The sequence below is a fragment of the Saccopteryx bilineata genome, chromosome 2 (genome assembly GCF_036850765.1).
Source record: "Saccopteryx bilineata isolate mSacBil1 chromosome 2, mSacBil1_pri_phased_curated, whole genome shotgun sequence".
Classification (NCBI taxonomy): domain Eukaryota; kingdom Metazoa; phylum Chordata; class Mammalia; order Chiroptera; family Emballonuridae; genus Saccopteryx; species Saccopteryx bilineata.
The window spans coordinates 229,975,284-229,994,848 of record NC_089491.1 but is presented as its reverse complement, the minus strand read 5'-3'; the positions used below and the strand labels follow the sequence as shown (position 1 = coordinate 229,994,848).

The 19,565-nt window shown below is 43.7% G+C and overlaps 1 protein-coding gene across 1 annotated transcript; it reads left to right on the top strand.

Annotated features, from left to right (window-relative positions):
• Positions 1 to 4,761: 4,761 nt before the first annotated feature.
• On the top strand, positions 4,762 to 9,888 carry LOC136325313 (regulator of nonsense transcripts 2-like). Its single transcript, XM_066259489.1, is given in 6 exon segments — positions 4,762 to 5,748; positions 5,751 to 7,180; positions 7,605 to 9,439; positions 9,442 to 9,673; positions 9,675 to 9,733; positions 9,736 to 9,888. Coding segments are annotated over 6 exon segments (3,789 nt in total). The 5' UTR covers positions 4,762 to 5,553; the 3' UTR covers positions 9,774 to 9,888.
• The last annotated feature ends 9,677 nt before the right edge of the window (positions 9,889 to 19,565 follow it).

The following is a 19,565-nucleotide window of genomic DNA, read 5'->3' as shown; positions in this document are numbered from 1 at the left end:
TCCAGCTAGAAATGGGGAGACTTGCAGGGGGGGGAAGATGAGGCGAGAGAAAGGCATGGGTCCTCCTGGGACTGACGACTGAGCCCCTGCCCCAGCAGAGAAGCACCCATGTTTTGTGGTGTTTGGGTGGAGCCAGCAGCATCTCAGTGACCAAGGACTCGAACCATGTGGAGAAGTTCACACTATTGCCCACACACCTCCACTCTGCAAACATATCCCCCAGTGCTGATGGGTGTTTGTTTAGTTCTGAAAACAAGTCCTCCCACAAAACTCACTGTCCTCCTACTAACCTGTTTATGTCTGACCTCTTTAACGATGAACTCTGCTCATGTGTCTGGTCCAATAAATAGCAGGGGACACGTCCATCATTTGGCTACAAGCTATGGAAGATCTTAGTGATAGGGAGGCCACAATTAGACTTCCCTTTCCTGCAACATGGTTGAAGAGGTGACCTCTCTGACCCTCAGGTGAAATCAACTAAATCAACTGAAATGCTGGATGTAATGTCTAAAAAAGAAATGTTTCCTAGCAAAGAAGGAAGGAGTGCCTGACCAGGCGGTGGCACAGTGGATAGAGCATCGGACTGGGATGCGGAGGACCCAAGTTTGAGACCCCGAGGTCGCCAGCTTGAGCACAGGCTCATCTGGTTTGAGCAAAGCTCACCAGCTTGGATTCAAGGTCGCTGGCTCGAGCAAGGAGTTACTTGGTCTGCTGTAGGCCCGCAGTCAAGGCATATATGAGAAAGCAATCAATGAATAACTAAAAAAGTGCCACAACGAAAAACTAATAATTGATGCTTCTCATCTCTTTCTGTTCCTGTCTGTCTGTCTGTTCCTATCTATCCCTCTCTCTGACTCTCTGTCTCTGTAAAAAAAAAAAAAAAGAAGAAGGAGTAGGGGTGGTGATACAATACAATATATACAGGTGATGTATTACAGAACTGTACACGTGAAACCTATATGATTTTATGAACTCACATCACCCCAATACATTCAATAAAAAAAATTTTAAATAAAATAAAAAACAAGAAACAAAAATGTCGAACTAAGAAACAAAGAACAGAAGGGTGGTCCCCCAGGTGTGGGGATGGGCAAATGGGAAGGTACTGGTCAAGGGGTACAAGCCTTCACGTTATGAATAGATTCTGGGAACTGGAGGGCAGGATGGTCACCGGATTGTGTCCAGTTGTACTGGATTGTGTACTTGAGATTTTCTTAGAAAATAAACCGTAAGTGTTCTTCCCACACACAAAGCAATGATAGCAACATGAGGCGGTAGATGCGTTAAGTAACCCGTCTGTGATAATCATCTAGCTATGCATGTGTATTCTCAAATCATCCTGTTACACACTTTACATATATCCCATTTTATTTGTCAGTTATTCCTCCAATAAAGCAGAGGGAGAAATATTTTTTAATTAAAACAATGTTTTTAAAAGAGAAATATTCAGAGGGTTAAACTTAGACAAGACGGTCTAGTGTCACCTTTTCCTGTAAAGTCATCTGACAAGCCCTGTAGATGTCAGCCACTCACATGGGCTTAAGGGGACAGAAGACAGAGCTCAGGACTCACCCCAGGACAGGGTCTAAAGGAGACCTCTCGTAAATTGGAAATCCCCAGGAGCCCCTCACTGTGTCAGGATGAACCAGGAAAATATGAATCCCATCCCACCTCATAGAAGCACCCTGGAGCAGCCTCAAAGTACCACAACCCAGGTGACTTAAAACAACAGAAATGTATTCCCTCACAGTTCTGGAGGCCAGATGTCTGAAATCAGTATCAGTCAGGCTGCACTGGAGGTGTCGAGGGAGCCTGCAGAGGGTCTAGAAGACAAGCTGTTCCTTGCCTCTTCCAAGTGCCTCCCCCTCTGCGGTGGCGGCATCACTCCCGTCTCTGCCTCTGCCGTCACACCACCATGTCACATCCCGATCTCTTCTGCGTATGCGTCTCCTCTGCCTCTCTCTGATAAGGGTGCTGTGGTTGCATTTAAGGCCCTACCAGATAATCCAGAATCATCTCCCACCTTAAGAGCCTTCATTTCATCACATCTGCAAAGATCTTTTTGTTCAAATCAAGTCACACCCACAGGTACCAGGCACTAGGACCTGGTATGGAGCATCTTATTCAGCCTACTACACACTGCCTGCCACCTGGACTACAAAGAATCATTTTTTGGTTTCAGTTATGTTTCCAAGTAAAGAGAGGCAAAATATATCTTTCTGGAGAAGTTATCATCTTGAAGTATAGGTTTGCAGCCCCCAAAATCACAATATCTGGGAGTGAGGGTCAAATAAAATGTCAGGGCTAGCTGTTAGACATTACAGAACCCAAAAGGGAGACTCGTGAGCAACCAGCAGAAACAGCAAGCAGCTACACCAGACCCGCAAAGACTTCAGATCCTGCCATAAGCAGCCAGGGACTCTGCAGCAGTGTGCTGAGTACAGTTCAATAAACGTAAGGAAAGCATTGCTGCCTGACCAGGTGGGGGCGCAGTAGATAGAGTGTTGGACTGGGACGCGGAGGACCCAGGTTCGAAACTCCGAGGTCGCCAGCTTGAGTGTGGGCTCATCAGGGTTTGAGCAAGGCTCGCCGGCTTGAGCCCCAGGTTGCTGGCTTGAGCAAGCGGTTACTTGGTCTGCTGTAGCGCCCCCCCCCCCCCCGTCATGGCACATATGAGAAAGCAATCAATGAACAACTAAGGTGCCACAACAAAGAATTGATGCTGCTCATCTCTCTCCCTTCCAGTCTGTCCCTATTTGTCCCGCTCTCTGTCTCTGTCACACACACACACACACACACACACACACACACACACGGAAAGAAAGAAAGAAAGCATTGCTAATGCCAAGGTCTACAGAGCACAGAGGCTCAATTATTCATCTTTGCAGTATTCACACGGGAACCCCAAATCTCAGTGGCTTTCAAAAACTAACACATGTTTCCTATTCATTTTATGAGTGGCAGAAGGTCAACCATGGTTTTGTCCTGCCCTCAGTGACTTCTTCGTTCTGGGATCCAGGCTGAAAGACACACAGGAAGGGGAAAGAAATACAACTCTCACAATAGTTCTTGAAGCTTCTGCTCGGACATGGAGCCACTCACTTCTGCCCATGTCCCTTTGGCCAAAGTCATGGCAAAGTTCCATGTCAACAGCATGGGAATGTGTACAGCTCCCCAGGGAGAAATACAGTAACAAAACCACAGGGGAGAGAATAATTGGGAGCAATATTTCCAATCTACCGCATGCTAAGAAATTACCAAATATCTTTGGAGGAAGAGCAGACAGACCTCTAGAAATGAAAAATGTAATCATTGAAATTTAAAAGTCAGAGAATGGGCTTAACAGCAGATTAGACACAACTAAAGAGAGAAACAAACAAAAAAAAAAAAACTAAATAGGCCCTGGCTGGTTGCTCAGTGGTAGAGGTCGGCCCGGCGTGTGGATGTCCTGGGTTTGATTCCTGGGCAGGGCACATAGGAGAGGTGCCAATCTGCTTCTCCACCCCTCCCCCTCTTGCCTCTCTCTCTCTCTCTCTCTCTCTCTCTCTCTCCTCTTTCCCTCCTGCAGCCATGGCTCGATTAAAGCAAGTTGGCCCTGGGCACTGAGAATGGCTCCATGGCTTCAGCCTCAGGTGCTAAAAAATGGCTCCAGTCTCCAGTTGCAACGGAGTAAGGGCCCCAGGGGCAGAGCATCAACCCATAGTGGGCTTGCCAGGTGGATTCCAGTTGGATCCACCTCCTCTCACTAAATTTAAAAAAAGAAAAATTTTTTAACTGACTAGAAAAAGAAGGGTATTAGGGTTCCCCGGAGAAATAGAATCAATAAGAGGAGTGTGTGTACATATAGAGAGAAAATTTTATTTTAAAGAATCAATTCATTCAATTGTAGAGGTTGGCAAGTCCAAAATATGTAGGGAATACTGACTAGTAGAAGTTGCTATTTCAGTTGAGTTCAAAGCAGTCTCGAGGCAAAAATCACCTCTTTTCTCTGGAGACCTCTCAGTCTTTTTTCTCTTAGGCCCTTCAGCTGATTAAATGAGACCCACCTACACCATGGAGGGTAATCTGCTTTGCTCAAAGTCTATTGATTTACATGTTAATCTTATCTGACACAGTACTTTCTTAAAAAATTGATTTTAGAGAGAAGGGAGAGAGAGAGGAATATCGATCTGTTCCTGTATGTCTCCTGACTGGGGATTGAACCCACAACCTCTGCGCTTCCAGATAATACTCTAACCAACTGAGCTATCCAGCCAGGGCTGACACAATATTTTTACAGAAGCATTCAGACTGGTGTTGACTGGTCAAATGTTTGGGTACTAAGGCTTTGTCAAGTGGACACATAAGCATAACCAAAAGTGAGATGGTAAGTCCGAAGTAATTGTCAAGGGCACAATACAGAGAAACATAAAATTGGAAAATATGAGAGGTTAATGTGCATGCTCTATGAAGTAGAGTGAGATGATCTATTAGGTGTCTAATCAGAATCTCAGAAGGAGAGGTGAGACAGAGTGAGATAAATGCAATACAGACATACTTCATTTTGCTGTGCTTCACAGATTGCTTTTAAAAAAAATTGATGGCCCTTCATTAGCAAAAAGATTATGACTTGCTGAAGGCTCTGATGACAGTTTGCAGTTTTTGCAATATAGTATTCTTTTCATTAAGGTATATACATTGTCTTATTAGACATAATGCTATTGCACACTTAACAGACTACAGGATAGTGTGAGCATGACTTGTATGTGCCCTGGAAAACCAAAAAAATCATATAACTCTCTCAATTACGGCATTAGCTTTATTGCAGTGTTCTGGAACTAAACACACAATATTTCCAAAAAATGCCTGCATTTGAGTATTTGAAAAGACAATGACTAATGAGAAATACCAGTTTATAAATTCAGGAATTCCTACAAATCTCAAGCTGAACAAACCAGAAGAAATCACATTAGAGTGAAACCTCAAGACCTCAAAAACAAGAAGGAACAACAGTTAAATTTATAGATAACATCTCAGCAGTAATGGATGCCAACAAGTAACAGAATGCTTTCTAAGGATATAAAAAATCTGTGTCAACATAGAATTGGAAACAAAAAATCTATCAGGAAAAGGGATAAAATAAAGACTGGAACAAACAAAAGTTGAGAGCTTTTGACATCAAAAGATCTTTATTAGAAAAGGATCTAAAAGAATGTATTTTAACAAGAAGGAAACCACTCCCAGATGAAAATTATAACACATAAGAAAAAATTTATAGGAAAGAAACTGGTAACACATGAGTAAATCCAAATAAATATCAACCGTACAGAACAACAATAATATATTCTGGGTTTACAAAAAACTAAAACTCAGAGAGGGGGAAAATGGAAGATAAAGTATTTTAAAGTCCCTGTTGTGTTTTAGAGAATTAAAAAGATTTCTTTGAGACATAGATAGTTAAATTTGTTCAAATTTCTAGAGTAGAGGGGAAGGGAGAGTCTGAGTGCTGGAGTTGGTGCTGGGAAACCCAGGGCTAATGTTGACAACAGGCTCGAGATTGTCCTGGGTAACATAATGCCAGCTGAGCGTAAAAAGCCAGCAAGTATGGAAGAAAAGGAACCCTTGCTCAACAACAAGGAAAAAGACGGTGGCGAAAGGCGGCCAGTGAGCAGCAGGGAGAAACCTAAAGAGGAGATCAAGCTCCCTGCCAAGAAGGAGGTTATTAAGATCCCTGAGGATAAAAAGAAGAAACTGGAAGAAGATAAGCGAAAAAAAAAGAAGACAAGGAACGCAAGAAAAAGGAAGAAGAAAAGGTGAAGGCAGAAGAGGAATTAAAGAAAAAAGAAGAAGGAGAAAAAAAGAAACATGAAGAGGAAGAGAGAAAGAAACAAGAAGAGGAGGCAAAATGACAGCAAGAGGAAGAAACTGCCCAGTTGAAAGAGAAGGAGGAATCTCTTCAGCTTCATCAGGAAGCTTGGGAACGACATCAGTTAAGGAAGGAACTTCGTAGCAAAAACCAAAATGCTCCAGACAACCGACCAGAGGAAAATTTCTTTAGCCGACTAGACTCAAGTTTGAAGAAAAATACTGCTTTTGTCAAGAAACTAGAAACTATTATGGAACAACAGAGAGACTCCTTGTCCCATGATTTTAATGGCCTAAATTTAAGCAAATACATTGCAGAAGCTGTAGCTTCTATTGTGGAAGCAAAACTAAAAATATCTGATGTGGATTGTGCTGTGCACTTATGTTCTCTGTTTCATCAGCGCTGTATCGACTTTGCTCCATCACTTCTGCAGGTTTGGAAAAAACATTTTGAAGCAAGGAAAGAAGAGAAAACACCTAACATTACCAAATTGAGAACTGATTTGCATTTCATTGCAGAACTGACAATAGTTGGGATTTTCACTGACAAGGAAGGTCTTTCTTTGATCTATGAACAGCTAAAAAATATTATTAATGCTGATCAGGAATCACATATTTATGTTTCTGTGGTGATTAGTTTTTGTCGACATTGTGGAGATGACATTGCTGGACTTATACCAAGGAAAGTAAAGAGTGCTGCAGAGAAGTTTCATTTGACTTTTCCTCCTAGTGAGATAATTAGTCCAGAGAAACAACAGCCTTTCCAGAATCTTTTAAAAGAATACTTTACGTCTTTGACCAAACACCTGAAAAGGGACCACAGGGAGCTACAGAATACTGAGAGACAAAACAGGCGTATTCTACATTCTAAAGGGGAGCTAAGTGAAGATAGACATAAACAGTATGAGGAATTTGCTATGTCTTATCGGAAGCTGCTGGCAAATTCTCAATCCTTAGCAGACCTTCTGGATGAAAATATGCCAGATCTTCCTCAAGACAAACCAACACCAGAAGAGCATAGGCCTGGAATTGATATATTTATACCTGGCAAACCTGGAGAATATGACTTGGAAGGTGGTATATGAGAAGATGAAGATGTTCAGAATTTTTATGAGAACCTCATTGATTTGAAAGCTTTTGTTCCAGCCATCTTGTTTAAAGATAATGAAAAAGGTTGTCAGAGTAAAGAGTCTAATTAAGATGATTCTAAAGAGGCAAAAGAATCTAAGGATAATAAGGAGGTATCAAATCCTGATGATTTGGAACTTGAGTTGGAGAACCTAGAAATTAATGATGACACCTTGGAATTAGAGGGTACAGATGAAGCTGAAGATCTTACAAAGAATCTCCTTTTTTTTTTTTTTTTTTTTTTTTTTTGTATTTTTCTGAAGCTAGAAACAGGGAGAGACAGTCAGACAGACTCCCGCATGCGCCCGACAGGGATCCACCCGGCATGCCCACCAAGGGGCGATGCTCTGCCCACCAGCGGCGATGCTCTGCCCCTCCGGGCCTCGCTCTGTTGCTACCAGAGCCACTCCAGCGCCTGGGGCAGAGGCCAAGGAGCCATCCCCAGCGCCCAGGCCATCTTTGCTCCAATGGAGCCTCGGCTGCGGGAGGGGAAGAGAGAGACAGAGAGGAAGGAGAGGGGGAGGTGGTGGAGAAGCAGATGGGCGCTTCTCCTGTGTGCCCTGGCCGGGAATCGAACCCAGGACTTCTGCACGCCAAGCCGACGCTCTACCACTGAGCCAACCGGCCAGGGCCACAAAGAAACTTCTTGATGAGCAAGAACAAGAGGATGAAGAAGCCAGCACTGGATCTCATCTCAAGCTGATAGTAGATGCTTTCCTCCAGCAATTGCCCAACTGTGTCAACCGAGATCTGATAGACAAGGCAGCAATGGATTTTTGCATGAACATGAACACAAAAGCAAATAGGAAGAAGATGGTACGGGCACTCTTTATAGTTCCCAGACAAAGGTTGGATTTGCTACCATTTTATGCAAGATTGGTTGCTACATTGTATCCCTGCATGTCTGATGTAGCAGAAGATCTTTGTTCCATGCTGAGGGGGGATTTCAGATTTCATGTACGAAAAACGAACCAGATCAATATTGAAACAAAGAACAAAACTGTTCGTTTTATTGGAGAACTAACTATGTTTAAGATGTTCACAAAAAATGATACACTACATTGTTTAAAGATGCTTCTATCAGACTTTTCTCATCACCATATTGAAATGGCATGCACCTTACTGGAAACATGTGGAAGATTTCTTTTCAGATCTCCAGAATCGCACCTGAGGACCAATGTACTTTTTGAATAAATGATGAGAAAGAAACAAGCAATGCATCTTGATGCAAGATATGTCACAATGGTGGAGAATGCATATTACTACTGCAACCCACCTCCAGCTGAAAAAACAGTGAAAAAGAAACGTCCACCTCTTCAGGAATATGTCCAGAAACTTTTGTACAAAGATCTCTCTAAGGTCACCACTGAGAAGGTTTTGAGACAGATGCGAAAGTTGCCCTGGCAGGACCAAGAAGTGAAAGACTATGTTATTTGTTGTATGATAAACATCTGGAATGTGAAATATAATAGTATTCACTGTGTGGCCAACCTTTTAGCAGGACTAGTGCTCTACCAAGAGGATGTTGGAATCCATGTTGTAGATGGAGTGTTAGAAGATATTCAATTAGGAATGGAGGTTAATCAACCTAAATTTAATCAGAGACGTATCAGCAGTGCCAAGTTCTTAGGGGAACTTTATAATTACCGAATGGTGGAATCAGCTGTTATTTTTAGAACTCTTTATTCTTTTACTTCATTTGGTGTTAATCCTGATGGCTCTCCAAGTTCACTGGATCCTCCTGAGCACCTTTTCAGAATTAGGCTAGTGTGCACTATTTTGGATACCTGTGGCCAGTACTTTGACAGAGGTTCCAGTAAATGAAAGCTTGATTGCTTCCTTGTATATTTTCAGCGTTATGTTTGGTGGAAGACAGGTTTGGAGGTTTGGACAAAAGATCATCCATTTCCTATTGACATAGATTACATGATCAGTGACACACTAGAACTGCTAAGACCAAAGCTCAAACTCTGTAATTCTCTGGAAGAATCCATCAGGCAGGTACACGACTTGGAACAAGAATTCTTAATAAAACTAGGCCTAGTAAATGACAAAGATTCAAAAGATTCTATGACAGAAGGAGAAAATCTTGAAGAAGATGAAGAAGAAGGAGGAGGAGCTGAAACAGAAGAACAATCTGGAAATGAGAGTGAAGTAAATGAACCAGAAGAAGAGGAGGGTTCTGATAATGATGAGAATGAAGAAGAGGAAGAGAATACAGATTACCTTACAGATTCAAATAAGGAGAATAAAACTGATGAAGAAAACACTGAGGTAATGATCAAAGGAGGTGGACTTAAGCGTGTACCCTGTGTAGAAGATGAGGACTTCATTCAAGCTCTAGATAAAATGATGCTAGAAAATCTTCAGCAACGAAGTGGCGAATCTGTTAAAGTGCACCAACTTGATGTTGCTATTCCCTTGCTTCTCAAAAGCCAGCTGAGGAAAAGACCCCCGCTTGGTGGTGGGAAGGAGAGGCAGAGTCTGCAGACACAATGCCATTTGTCACGTTAACAAGAAAAGGCAATAAACAGCAGTTTAAGATCCTTAATGTACCCATGTCTTCTCAACTTGCTGCAAATCATTGGAACCAGCAACAGGCAGAACAAGAAGAAAGGATGAGAATGAAAAAGCTCACACTAGATATCAATGAATGACAAGAACAAGAAGATTATCAAGAAATGCTGCAATCTCTTGCCCAGCCCAGCAAACACCAATCGGAAGTGGCAGCCGCGCTACCAGCACCCAAAGGGAGTACCTAATGCGATCTAATCTTTAAGACTGGTGGGAGAAGACGTTGATCTAGCAGCACGTGTCATTTCATTAGGTCCTGTATCTGATGTTGTGGATAGTGGAGTCCTCCAGCAATTGAATGAGAGCAGTGGACACACCTCAGCATGTCGGTCTGCAAATCTGAACCTGGGACGGGCAGGGGCCAGGAGGCGGAAACAGCAGCCTCTGCCAACACCAGAACAAGCCGCTTCCAGATAAGGCATCAACAGCCTTTTGTAATGGAAACCATGTGAGGGTTAATCTTCTCTTGAGTATGGCAGTCAAGAAATGAGATGGTTAACTTGACTACTGAGCAGTTACACCCAGAAGAGCATCAACGAGATGACTGAGCCGGAGAAGAAATGGTTGTAATGGTAATGGTATGGGGGAAATGAACTTGAGTTTTAAACTTGGTTTGAGTTACAGTGTCTCTGAATTGAACATCCCATGTTGGAAGAAGATACATTTGGGGGCTCCAGGACTACAGTAGAAAAATATAGCACAAGCAGTAAAATCTTCTAGTAAAAACTTATGTGCAGGACAACAAAATGATTAAAAGATATCCAAATACCAGATAATCCACCAGGAAGGCTTTTGTTTAGGCATTTGTTTCAAGAGGAGCAAGGGATAAGGGAGAAAAATCAGTTTTATCCACCAGAGCCAGTGGTATAAATTGCCTATTAGGGTAAAAGAAAAATGTGAAAGACTGTTAGTATAACAGCATGGATTCAGATGGCTTAGGGAAGTCACACCAACCTGAGAGGAGGGATACTGAGCCCATTGTAAGTATCACTGGAAACAAACAACGGGCCAGTCAGCATGTCACAAAGTGAATGAAGGACAACAAGCAGTGGATCAGAAGATTTTGTTGACCTTCATGGGTTTACAGCCTCTGCTTCTAAACAAAGTATGGAAACAGGAAACAGTAGAGTTTTTATTTTGCTTTTGTTTTTGTTTTGTTTTGTTTTGTTCCTCCCTCCCCATTTCCCCATCCCTACTAAATAGAAATGAGGGTTCTTAGTCTGTTTCTGGCAGTCTGTTAATTTTTTAGGATAGTTGTCTTTCGTTTGCTTTTCAATAGGCTTAGTAAATTTAGTTAAAGAGCATATCTGTATGCTACAACTTGATTACATATTTTTTCTAGCTATTTTGCATTTTTTTTCTTTTACCATGTTTCAGTTTCTGCATATAGAATTAAATAAGAAACCAAACTTGTAAAGTTGTAACATTTCACATGGAAATGCTGCCCTATCTTCACCAGCTTCAGAAATCTGACCTTTGCCAATGCTGCAATAAAGTTAAAAATAAAAAAATAAAATAAAATTTCTAGAGTAACTTTATCACTAGAGAAGTGGTTCTCAGTTGGATAGAGGGGGCAGGTGTTTAACAATGCCTGGAAACATTTTTTTTAAATGAACATGTGAAAAATTTATTCAACTCATTGATTAATGAAGATACCAGTAGAACATAGAATTGTTTCAAAAAGACACTTTGAAGAACTATTCATAGGCAGCTTTTAAAACAAAAAAAGAATATTAGAATAAGGTTGCTAGTTTGACACAAAACCAGTTTAATGTCCTACACGATAATAAACCACTGTGTATCTGTTTTAAAGAGGGAGCAAGCCTCCCTTCTGCTTTGAGAGAGGAGAAACCAAAAGAATACAAAGAAAAGGAGCCAGCAGGGATAACAGAGTCAGCCAGTTATAAATTAACTACATCCTTTAGTTCTCTAAATGGTTGCGTAGAGCCACTTGGAACACAAAGCAAGAAAAGCAGGATCTGTATGTAGCTACAACCAGTAATCTGGAAACCACTTCCTCTTTGCTGACCCCACCAAAACTCCTCCTCCCCTCTCCTTGAGTCTTGGGAAACCTTAAACAAAGGAATCATGTGCCCGTTGCTTGGATACTGCAATGGTCTATAACAGGAGTCGGGAACCTATGGTTTGTGAGCCAGATGTGGCTCTTTTATTTGTTTTATTTTTTTTTTTAATTTTTATTTTTTACAGGGACAGAAAGAGAGTCAGAAAGAGGGATAGATAGGGACAGACAGACAGGAACGGAGAGAGATGAGAAGCATCAATCCTCAGTTTTTCCTGGCAACATCCATAGTTGTTCATTGAATGCCCTCTCATATGTGCCTTGACCGTGGGGCTACAGCAGACCAAGTAACCCATTGCTTGAGCCAGTGACCTTGAGTCCAAGCTGGTGAGCTTTTTGCTCAAGCCAGAGGAGCCTGCACTCAAGCTGGCGACATTGGGGTCTCGAACCTGGGTCCTCCGCATCCCAGTTCGACGCTCTATCCACTGCGCCACCGCCTGGTCAGGCCAGATGTGTCTCTTTTGATGGCTGCATCTGGCTCGCAGAAAAATCTTTAATAAAAAAATAATAACATTAAAATATAAAACATTCTCACGTATGACAATCCATTCATTTCCTACCGCTCATGTTCATGGTTGCGGGTGGCTGGAGCCAATCACAGCTGTCCTCCGGGACAACACCAAATTTTTATTGGATAATGCGTAACATACACGGGTTGTTGTGAGGTCAGGAAGTAAACTTCCCTCCTTTTAATCAAGTAGTCAGCTAGCTAATTGCAGAAACCCTTTTGACGAAGATGGCTAAAAGAAAAAAAGATGAGGAGTATCGTACTTTTCAGCAGGAATGGACAGAGGAATTCGCCTTTGTGGAGAGAGCAGGTTCTGCAGTGTGTCTAACATGCAATGATAAAATTGCATCAATGAAATGGTCAAAAATAAAGTGGCACTTCCACACACACCAGACTACATATGCATCGAAATATCCAGTGGGAGACAGCAGGAAGAAAGCATGTCAAGAGCTACTGTGCAGAGTGCAAGCTAGTTAGCAGTTTGGACCCAACAAAGTGACTGAAATTCGGCTAGCTTTGCTGGTGCTTTAGCAACTGTGAGAAATGGAAAGCCATTCACAGATGGGGAGTATGCCAAAACATTCATGCTTGATGTTGCCAATGAACTTTTTAACGACTTTTTAGATGAAGACAAGATAATCAAACGAATAAAAGACATGCCTCTGTTGGCAAGAACTGTTCACTATTGTACCATCATGATGGCAAATCAAATTGAGGCAACACAAGTGAAGGACATAAATGCAGCACCATTCTTTTCTCTCGCTTTGGATGAGTCAACAGATGTAAGCCATTTATCCTAGTTCAGCGTGATTGCAAGGTATGCTGTCGGTGACACACTACATGAGGAAAGTCTTGCTGTTTTGCCTATAAAAGAGACAACAAGAGGGGAGGATTTATTCAAGTCTTTCACTGAGTTTGCTAAAGAAAAAAAAATGTACCAATGGATAAACTTATTTCGGTGTGTACTAATGGTGCTCCGTGCATGGTGGGGAAGAACAGAGGATTCGTAGCGCTTCTTCATTAACATGAAAAGAGACCCATCCTAAGTTTTCACTGCATCCTACATCAGGAGGCACTTTGTACTCAGGTGTGTGGTGAGCAGCTTGGTGAGGTGATGTCGCTGGTCATTCGGGTGGTCAACTTCATTGTTGCCTGAGCTTTAAATGATCGCCGGTTTAAAACACTGCTGGATGAAGTTGGGAATAATTATCCTGGTCTGCTTCTGCACAGCAATGTGCATTGGTTGTCAAGAGGGAAGGTGCTCAGCTGTTTTGTGGCTTGTTTGAGAGAAATCCGGACTTTTCTTGAAATGAAAAACATCGAGCATCCTGAGTTAGCTAACACTGAGTGGCTCCTGAAGTTGTACTATCTCGTGAACATGACTGAACATCTGAACCAGCTCAATGTAAAAATGCTAAGCATTGGAAATACAGTCTTATCCCTTCAACAAGCAGTGTTTGCATTTGAAAACAAGCTGGAACTCTTCATCGCCAACATTGAAACAGGTCGTTTACTACACTTTGAAAAACTGGGAGAGTTTAAAGATGCATGCACAGCAAGTGACCCTGCTCAACATCTTGATCTCCAGCAGCTAGCAGGCTTCACATCTAATCTCCTGAAGTCAATCAAAGCACGCTTTGGAGAATTTCGTGAGTGCACTTGTCTTTTTAGGTTCATCACCCATCCACATGAGTGTGCAGTGGACAGCGCCGACCTGAGTTACATCCCCGGCCTCAGACATGTGGGTGAATAAGTTCAAGTCACTGAATGAAGACACTGCAACGTATGAGTATTGCTGTACTGACAATGTTTGGTTCTACGTATGCATGTGAGCAGTCTTTCTCACATCTAAAGAACGTTAAGACCAACCTATGATCATGTTTAATGGATAGAAGTCTCAACGCCTGCATGAAGCTTAACCTCACCACGTATCAACCAGACTACAAAGCCATCAGCAAAACCATGCAGCACCAGAAGTCGCAGTAATGGTAAGAAGTACCTTATTCATCATTGGTTAGCAACAGCATAACAACGTTATTAAAAAGAATTCAGAGACTTATTGTACTTTAAAAGTGTTGGTCTTACATAAAATGCACACATTTACTTGTATTTATTGTTAAACATATTGTGTGGCTCTCACGGAATTACATTTTAAAATATGGGGTGTTCATGGCTCTCTCAGCCAAAAAGGTTCCTGACCCCTGGTGTAGAGAGAGGAAGCAAATGTAGGAAATTGTGGGGGGCTTTTGTTTTTTGTTTTTTTCTATTCAGTGAGAGAAGAGGAGGCAGAGACAGGCTCCCACATGCACCCCAACTGCTATCCACCAGGCAAGCCCACTAGAGGGTGATGATCTGCTCATCTTGGGTGTTGCTCCATTGCTCAGCAACCAAACTCTTCTTAGCACCTGAGGCGGAGGCCATGGAGGCCTCCTCAGTGCCCAGGGCCAACTTGTTTCAATTGAGCCATGGCTGCAGGAGGGGAAGAGAGAGAAGCAGAGTGAAAGGGGAAGGGATGGAAAAGCAGATGGTTGTTTCTCCTGTGTATCCTGACTGGGAAGCAAACCTGGGGCATCCACATGCCAGGCCACTGCTCTACAACAGAGCCAACTGGCCAAGGTGGAAATTGTTAATATTGATTTAGATGAAAGGTATGCAGGCATTCAACTTTTCTATAGATTGAAAAGTTTTTAAAATAAAAGGCTGGGGAAAACTGTAATGAATATACAAATAGTTATCATTCTAATGTGTTCTCAATTTCCATATGAGTTGAAAACACCCAGAATATTCTTAAAACCAGCCTGTAGAGGGCCACTGTATCAGGGGAAAAAAATCTGTTTGGGGATCTGTGGGGAAAACAACTGTGTTAGGCTTGCTCGCTAGTTTCTTGGCTGCAAGCACTTTGCATGATTAGTGCGTGAACACGTGGCAGAAAGCCACATGTGTGTCTCTGTGAAAAGCTATGGGTGCTTTCCCTTGAAGGTGATTGTCCCAGATTGCTCTCCTGCCACCAGGAAGTGTGGTTCCTTGATTCTCTCAGCCGCCACCATGAGGGACGGTTTTCCTAATCCCTTGCCTTCCACTGTGAAAAGCACAGTGGTTTTCCTTTGCTAATTTGCTCACCCATCTCTGCGAGCGTCCAATAAACGGGAATGGTCCAATGCTTTCTGGCTCTGCAGTTCCTCTACTAGCTGCCTGAATCCAACATGAACCTGCCTGGCCTCAGCCACCAGCATTACAGCATCTCACATTTATTTTGCTGCTTAAACTGATATGTGTTTTCTCCCAGCGTCTTTCTGTCTGACAGGTCACAGTACCACTGCAGCTTGACAAGGAGGGTGCTTATGGAGGACACCAACATGAAGGGACACCATCTGTGCTGACAGGTGGCCTCAAACAGCAGCAGAGTGTGCAGCATACCCCAGGATGCAATGTCCACACTGGCTGGTAAGGGAGTGGCTGAGCCTGCCCCTGCAGAGCCTTCAAGGGGCGTGCTTGGAGAGGTGGGGGGACTGTAAGACTGACTAATGGCAGTCCCACTGCACCAGAAGGACACTGGCCGGGACTGGAGGCCCGAGCCCTGCTTGGCCAACTGATTCCTTTTCCCCTGCTTGCTGCATGGTCAGCTCAGACCCTCAGGGGCCTTTTCTCCCCAGAATTGTTCAGATCTCTTTTTTCACATCATAGAACTATTTGAGGTGTCTTCCTCTCAAACATACATGAGTCTCATTATTTTCTCTCTTTAATCATAATGACAAAGGTAACATGTACTAAATGTTTACCATGTGCCAGGCTTTATCAGAGATACTTGACATTTATCATCTAATTGACTCTTTGTGGTTGAACCTTCTGCAAGAACATCTGAAACTATGTAACAGAAGAAAGGAGTCCATCCAGACACTGGACAGAGGTCGTGGCATGTGCCCTGCGGTACTCGGTGCATTTGGCAGCCTTGCCAAGGCTCAGGAGCCCAGCTGTGCTGAGAAGGATGTGGGCAACCAACCAGCTATGAGGCTGCAGTTTGCAGGTAGGAAGTGAAGATGGAGGGGAAAACCCAGTTGTGAGAAAATGTCTGAGACCAGAAGGGGATTCTGCAGGTCAGCTTGTGAGCTCCCACGAAGCCACTGAAACAGAAAGTTGTGTCCTGTTTGCTAGAAAGGCCTCCTGAGGGGAGCCAGGGGGTGAGCTGCCCCTTTTACTCCTGCTCCTTGCTTCCTCCTCTGCCCTGCTCCTCCCTCCTCCCCTCCCTCCTCCCCTTCCTCCTCCTCCCTCTTCCTCCTTCCTCCCCCTTCCTTTCCTTCCCCCTTCCTTATGCTACCCTCTACCCTCTCCTCCTCCCTTCCCCCTGCTCCCCCCTTCGCTTGGCCTGTTTCTGACAGCCCAGCTTATGGGCAGGGAGCTCACTATACTTCCTCATGGGGCTCCTGCCCTGCCCCCAGGCTGGATTGGCCTCCAGGCACCCTGTTCCTCCTCTCAGGACTGGTTCTCAGCCTTGGCTGCTCATTGCACCATCCGGGAGCTTTAGAAATGACCATGCCCAGACCTCACCCCAACCGCTTAACTCCCACTTGGAATGCAGGCATCTCTATCTTTAAAGCTCCCCCAGGATATTCCAGTGCGCAACCAAGGTGGACAGCGGTATGAAGGCTGTTAAGTACCAGTTCACCAGCTCTCCTGGAATTAATCCTGTTCTCTAGCCTTCCTAGGAGTCACTCTTTTTTTTTTTTTGGAAGAGAAGAAGGATTCCAAAAAAGGGCATTTTGGTGTTGATAGATGAGTTCACTGTCTCAATTATGATGATGGTTTCAAGGGCACATGAATATGTCAAAACTCATAAAATTGTAATTTAGATATAGATATGTGCAGTGTATTGGATGTCAATTACAGTTTGGAAAGATACAAAAAGTTAATCTGAAGTTCAAATAAAACACATAAGGCTTAGGCCTATAAGGCCCTCTTTCCGCTCAAATTGGCCGCACAATCAGGAGGTGAGGGGATGGACACCAGGGCTGTCCAGCCAGCGCCAGGGTCCACAATTGATCGGCACTTGGGTAACATGATCCCAGTGAAGTCTCGCAGCCTAACAAGGCGGACTGTGTCACACAGCCAGGAAAGATGAGTCTCCAGGAAGACAGGAGGTTGTCCACATCATACACACACACACACACAGAGAAGACAGTGTAGGAGCCAGAGCATGGCTTTCCCAGATGCGGTCATGCACTGGTGACACCAGGGAGCTTCATCTGTCTGATGGCTTCCAGTCCTAGGGGTCACTCTTGCTTTCAATACCCAGCCAACAGGGTCCACCCATCACCGTGTGCCTCTGCAGGAAGGTCAGTAGTTACTCGGGGTGGTGAGCATCACTGGGACATATTTTCATGACCAACACATTTTCCTCCCAGCACTAATCCAGGCTTCTGATCAGTCCACGCACCACTGCTCACCTGGGAAGCTGCTCCCCACCACATGACACGCCCCCTTCTCTGTGTTGGCACCTAATACAGCGCCTAGTACTGAAAAATATTTGTTGAATTCATGGATAATAACAACTGGTGAACTGAAACCTTCTGAATGCATAATAATTACAGGTGCAGATTAGAGAGCTATTGACATGTGCAGAGTAAATAGAGCTAATTCTATTTAAATAAGTTAACAAAACACCAGAAAACACGAGAGAGAGAGAGAGAGAGAGAGAGAGAGAAGCAAATCCAGGGAAAGGGGTGATGCTCTAATGTTATTCTGACTACAGTACTTTTAAACTGAGTTCATGTTGTTTCCCAACCTCAACTATACATCAGGAGTCACTTAGAATTTTACAACATCTCAATTCTGTTCCGTTTTTTATTATTTGTTGCTAAAATGGGTTAGAAACCACAGCCTCAGTGGCAACCTTTGTTTTGAAGTTAAAAACACTCATGGTCACTGTATAGAGTAGATGTAAACAAAGCCAGCTCCACCCCCAAGTCCCAGATGTCTTCTCATGCTGTGACTTCTGACCAACCTTAACAAGAACATCAAAGTTGATGATTACCTGTGTTCCTTAAAATGTAGCCATAGCCTGACCAGGCGGTGGCGCAGTGGATAGAGCGTTGAACTGGGATGCAGAGGACCCAGGTTTGAGACCCCGAGGTCGCCAGCTTGAGCACGGGCTCATCTGGTTTGAGCAAAGCTCACCAGCTTGGACCCAAGGTCGCTGGCTTGAGCAAGGGGTTACTTGGTCTGCTGTAGCCCCACAGTCAAGGCACATACGAGAAAGCAATCAATGAACAACTAAGGTGTCACAACGAACAACTAATGATTGATGCTTCTCATCTCTCTCCATTCCTGTCTGTCTGTCCCTATCTATCCCTCTCTCTGACTCTCTCTGTCTCTGTAAAAAAAAAAAAAAGTAACCATAAATGTGTCTGTAAACAACAGCCAGAACAGCATGATAACTGAGATAAATATCAAATTGGTAATAGTATTGATGATAAACAATCATCTATCACAGGACCACCAAGAGGGATAGCCCCTGGTGTGACTGCAGTCCTTGTCCTTTTGCCTTGTCAATCATTAATACCCAAGTTATACTATAGAGAAGGTACTGTCATGGGGGGTCTGGTGCCAGAGAGTAATGTGCATAGAATTGCTGGGCTATCTGTACCACTTTTCCTATAAGTAAATGACCCTATAATTAACTCTGTTCTATTCTATGGAGTTGTCTGCAGATACCTTCTCATTATGGTGTCCAGTACACTTCTGCCCCACCATCAGACACTCACAAAAGTGAGGAAGAAAGAAATGGAGGTCTGTGATAAGGGTGGACTAAATACTGCAGACAAGTTGTTGTTGTTTTTAATCAATATTTCCCTATTATTTTTCTAGGTTTCCAGAAGTTCTATGTTGATCTAATAACCAGAAAATGTTTTTTAAAAATGACCAATAGGGCCCTGGCCGGTTGGCTCAGTGGTAGAGCGTCGGCCTGGCGTGCGGAAGTCCCGAGTTCGATTCCCGGCCAGGGCACACAGGAGAGGAACCCATCTGCTTCTCCACCCCCCCTCCTTCCTCTCTGTTTCTCTCTTCCCCTCCCGCAGCCAAGGCTCCATTGGAGCAAAAGATGGCCCGGGCAGTGGGGATGGCTCCGTGGCCTCTGCCCCAGGCGCTAGAGTGGCTCTGGTTGCAACAGAGCAACACCCCAGATGGGCAGAGCATCGCCCCCTGGTGGGCATGCCGGGTGGGTCCCAGTCGGGCGCATGCAGAAGTCTGTCTGACTGCCTCCCCATTTCCAGCTTCAGAAAAAAAAAAATACAAAAAAAAAAAATGACCGATAGATTGCATTTGCTTATTTGACTTAAACAAAAGAACAGTCACACTCCACACAGTTCCTGTTTGAAACCCCAACTTGCTTCTGTGGCTACTGCATCCCCCGGGGCGGGCCTCCAAGAAGCAGCCCAA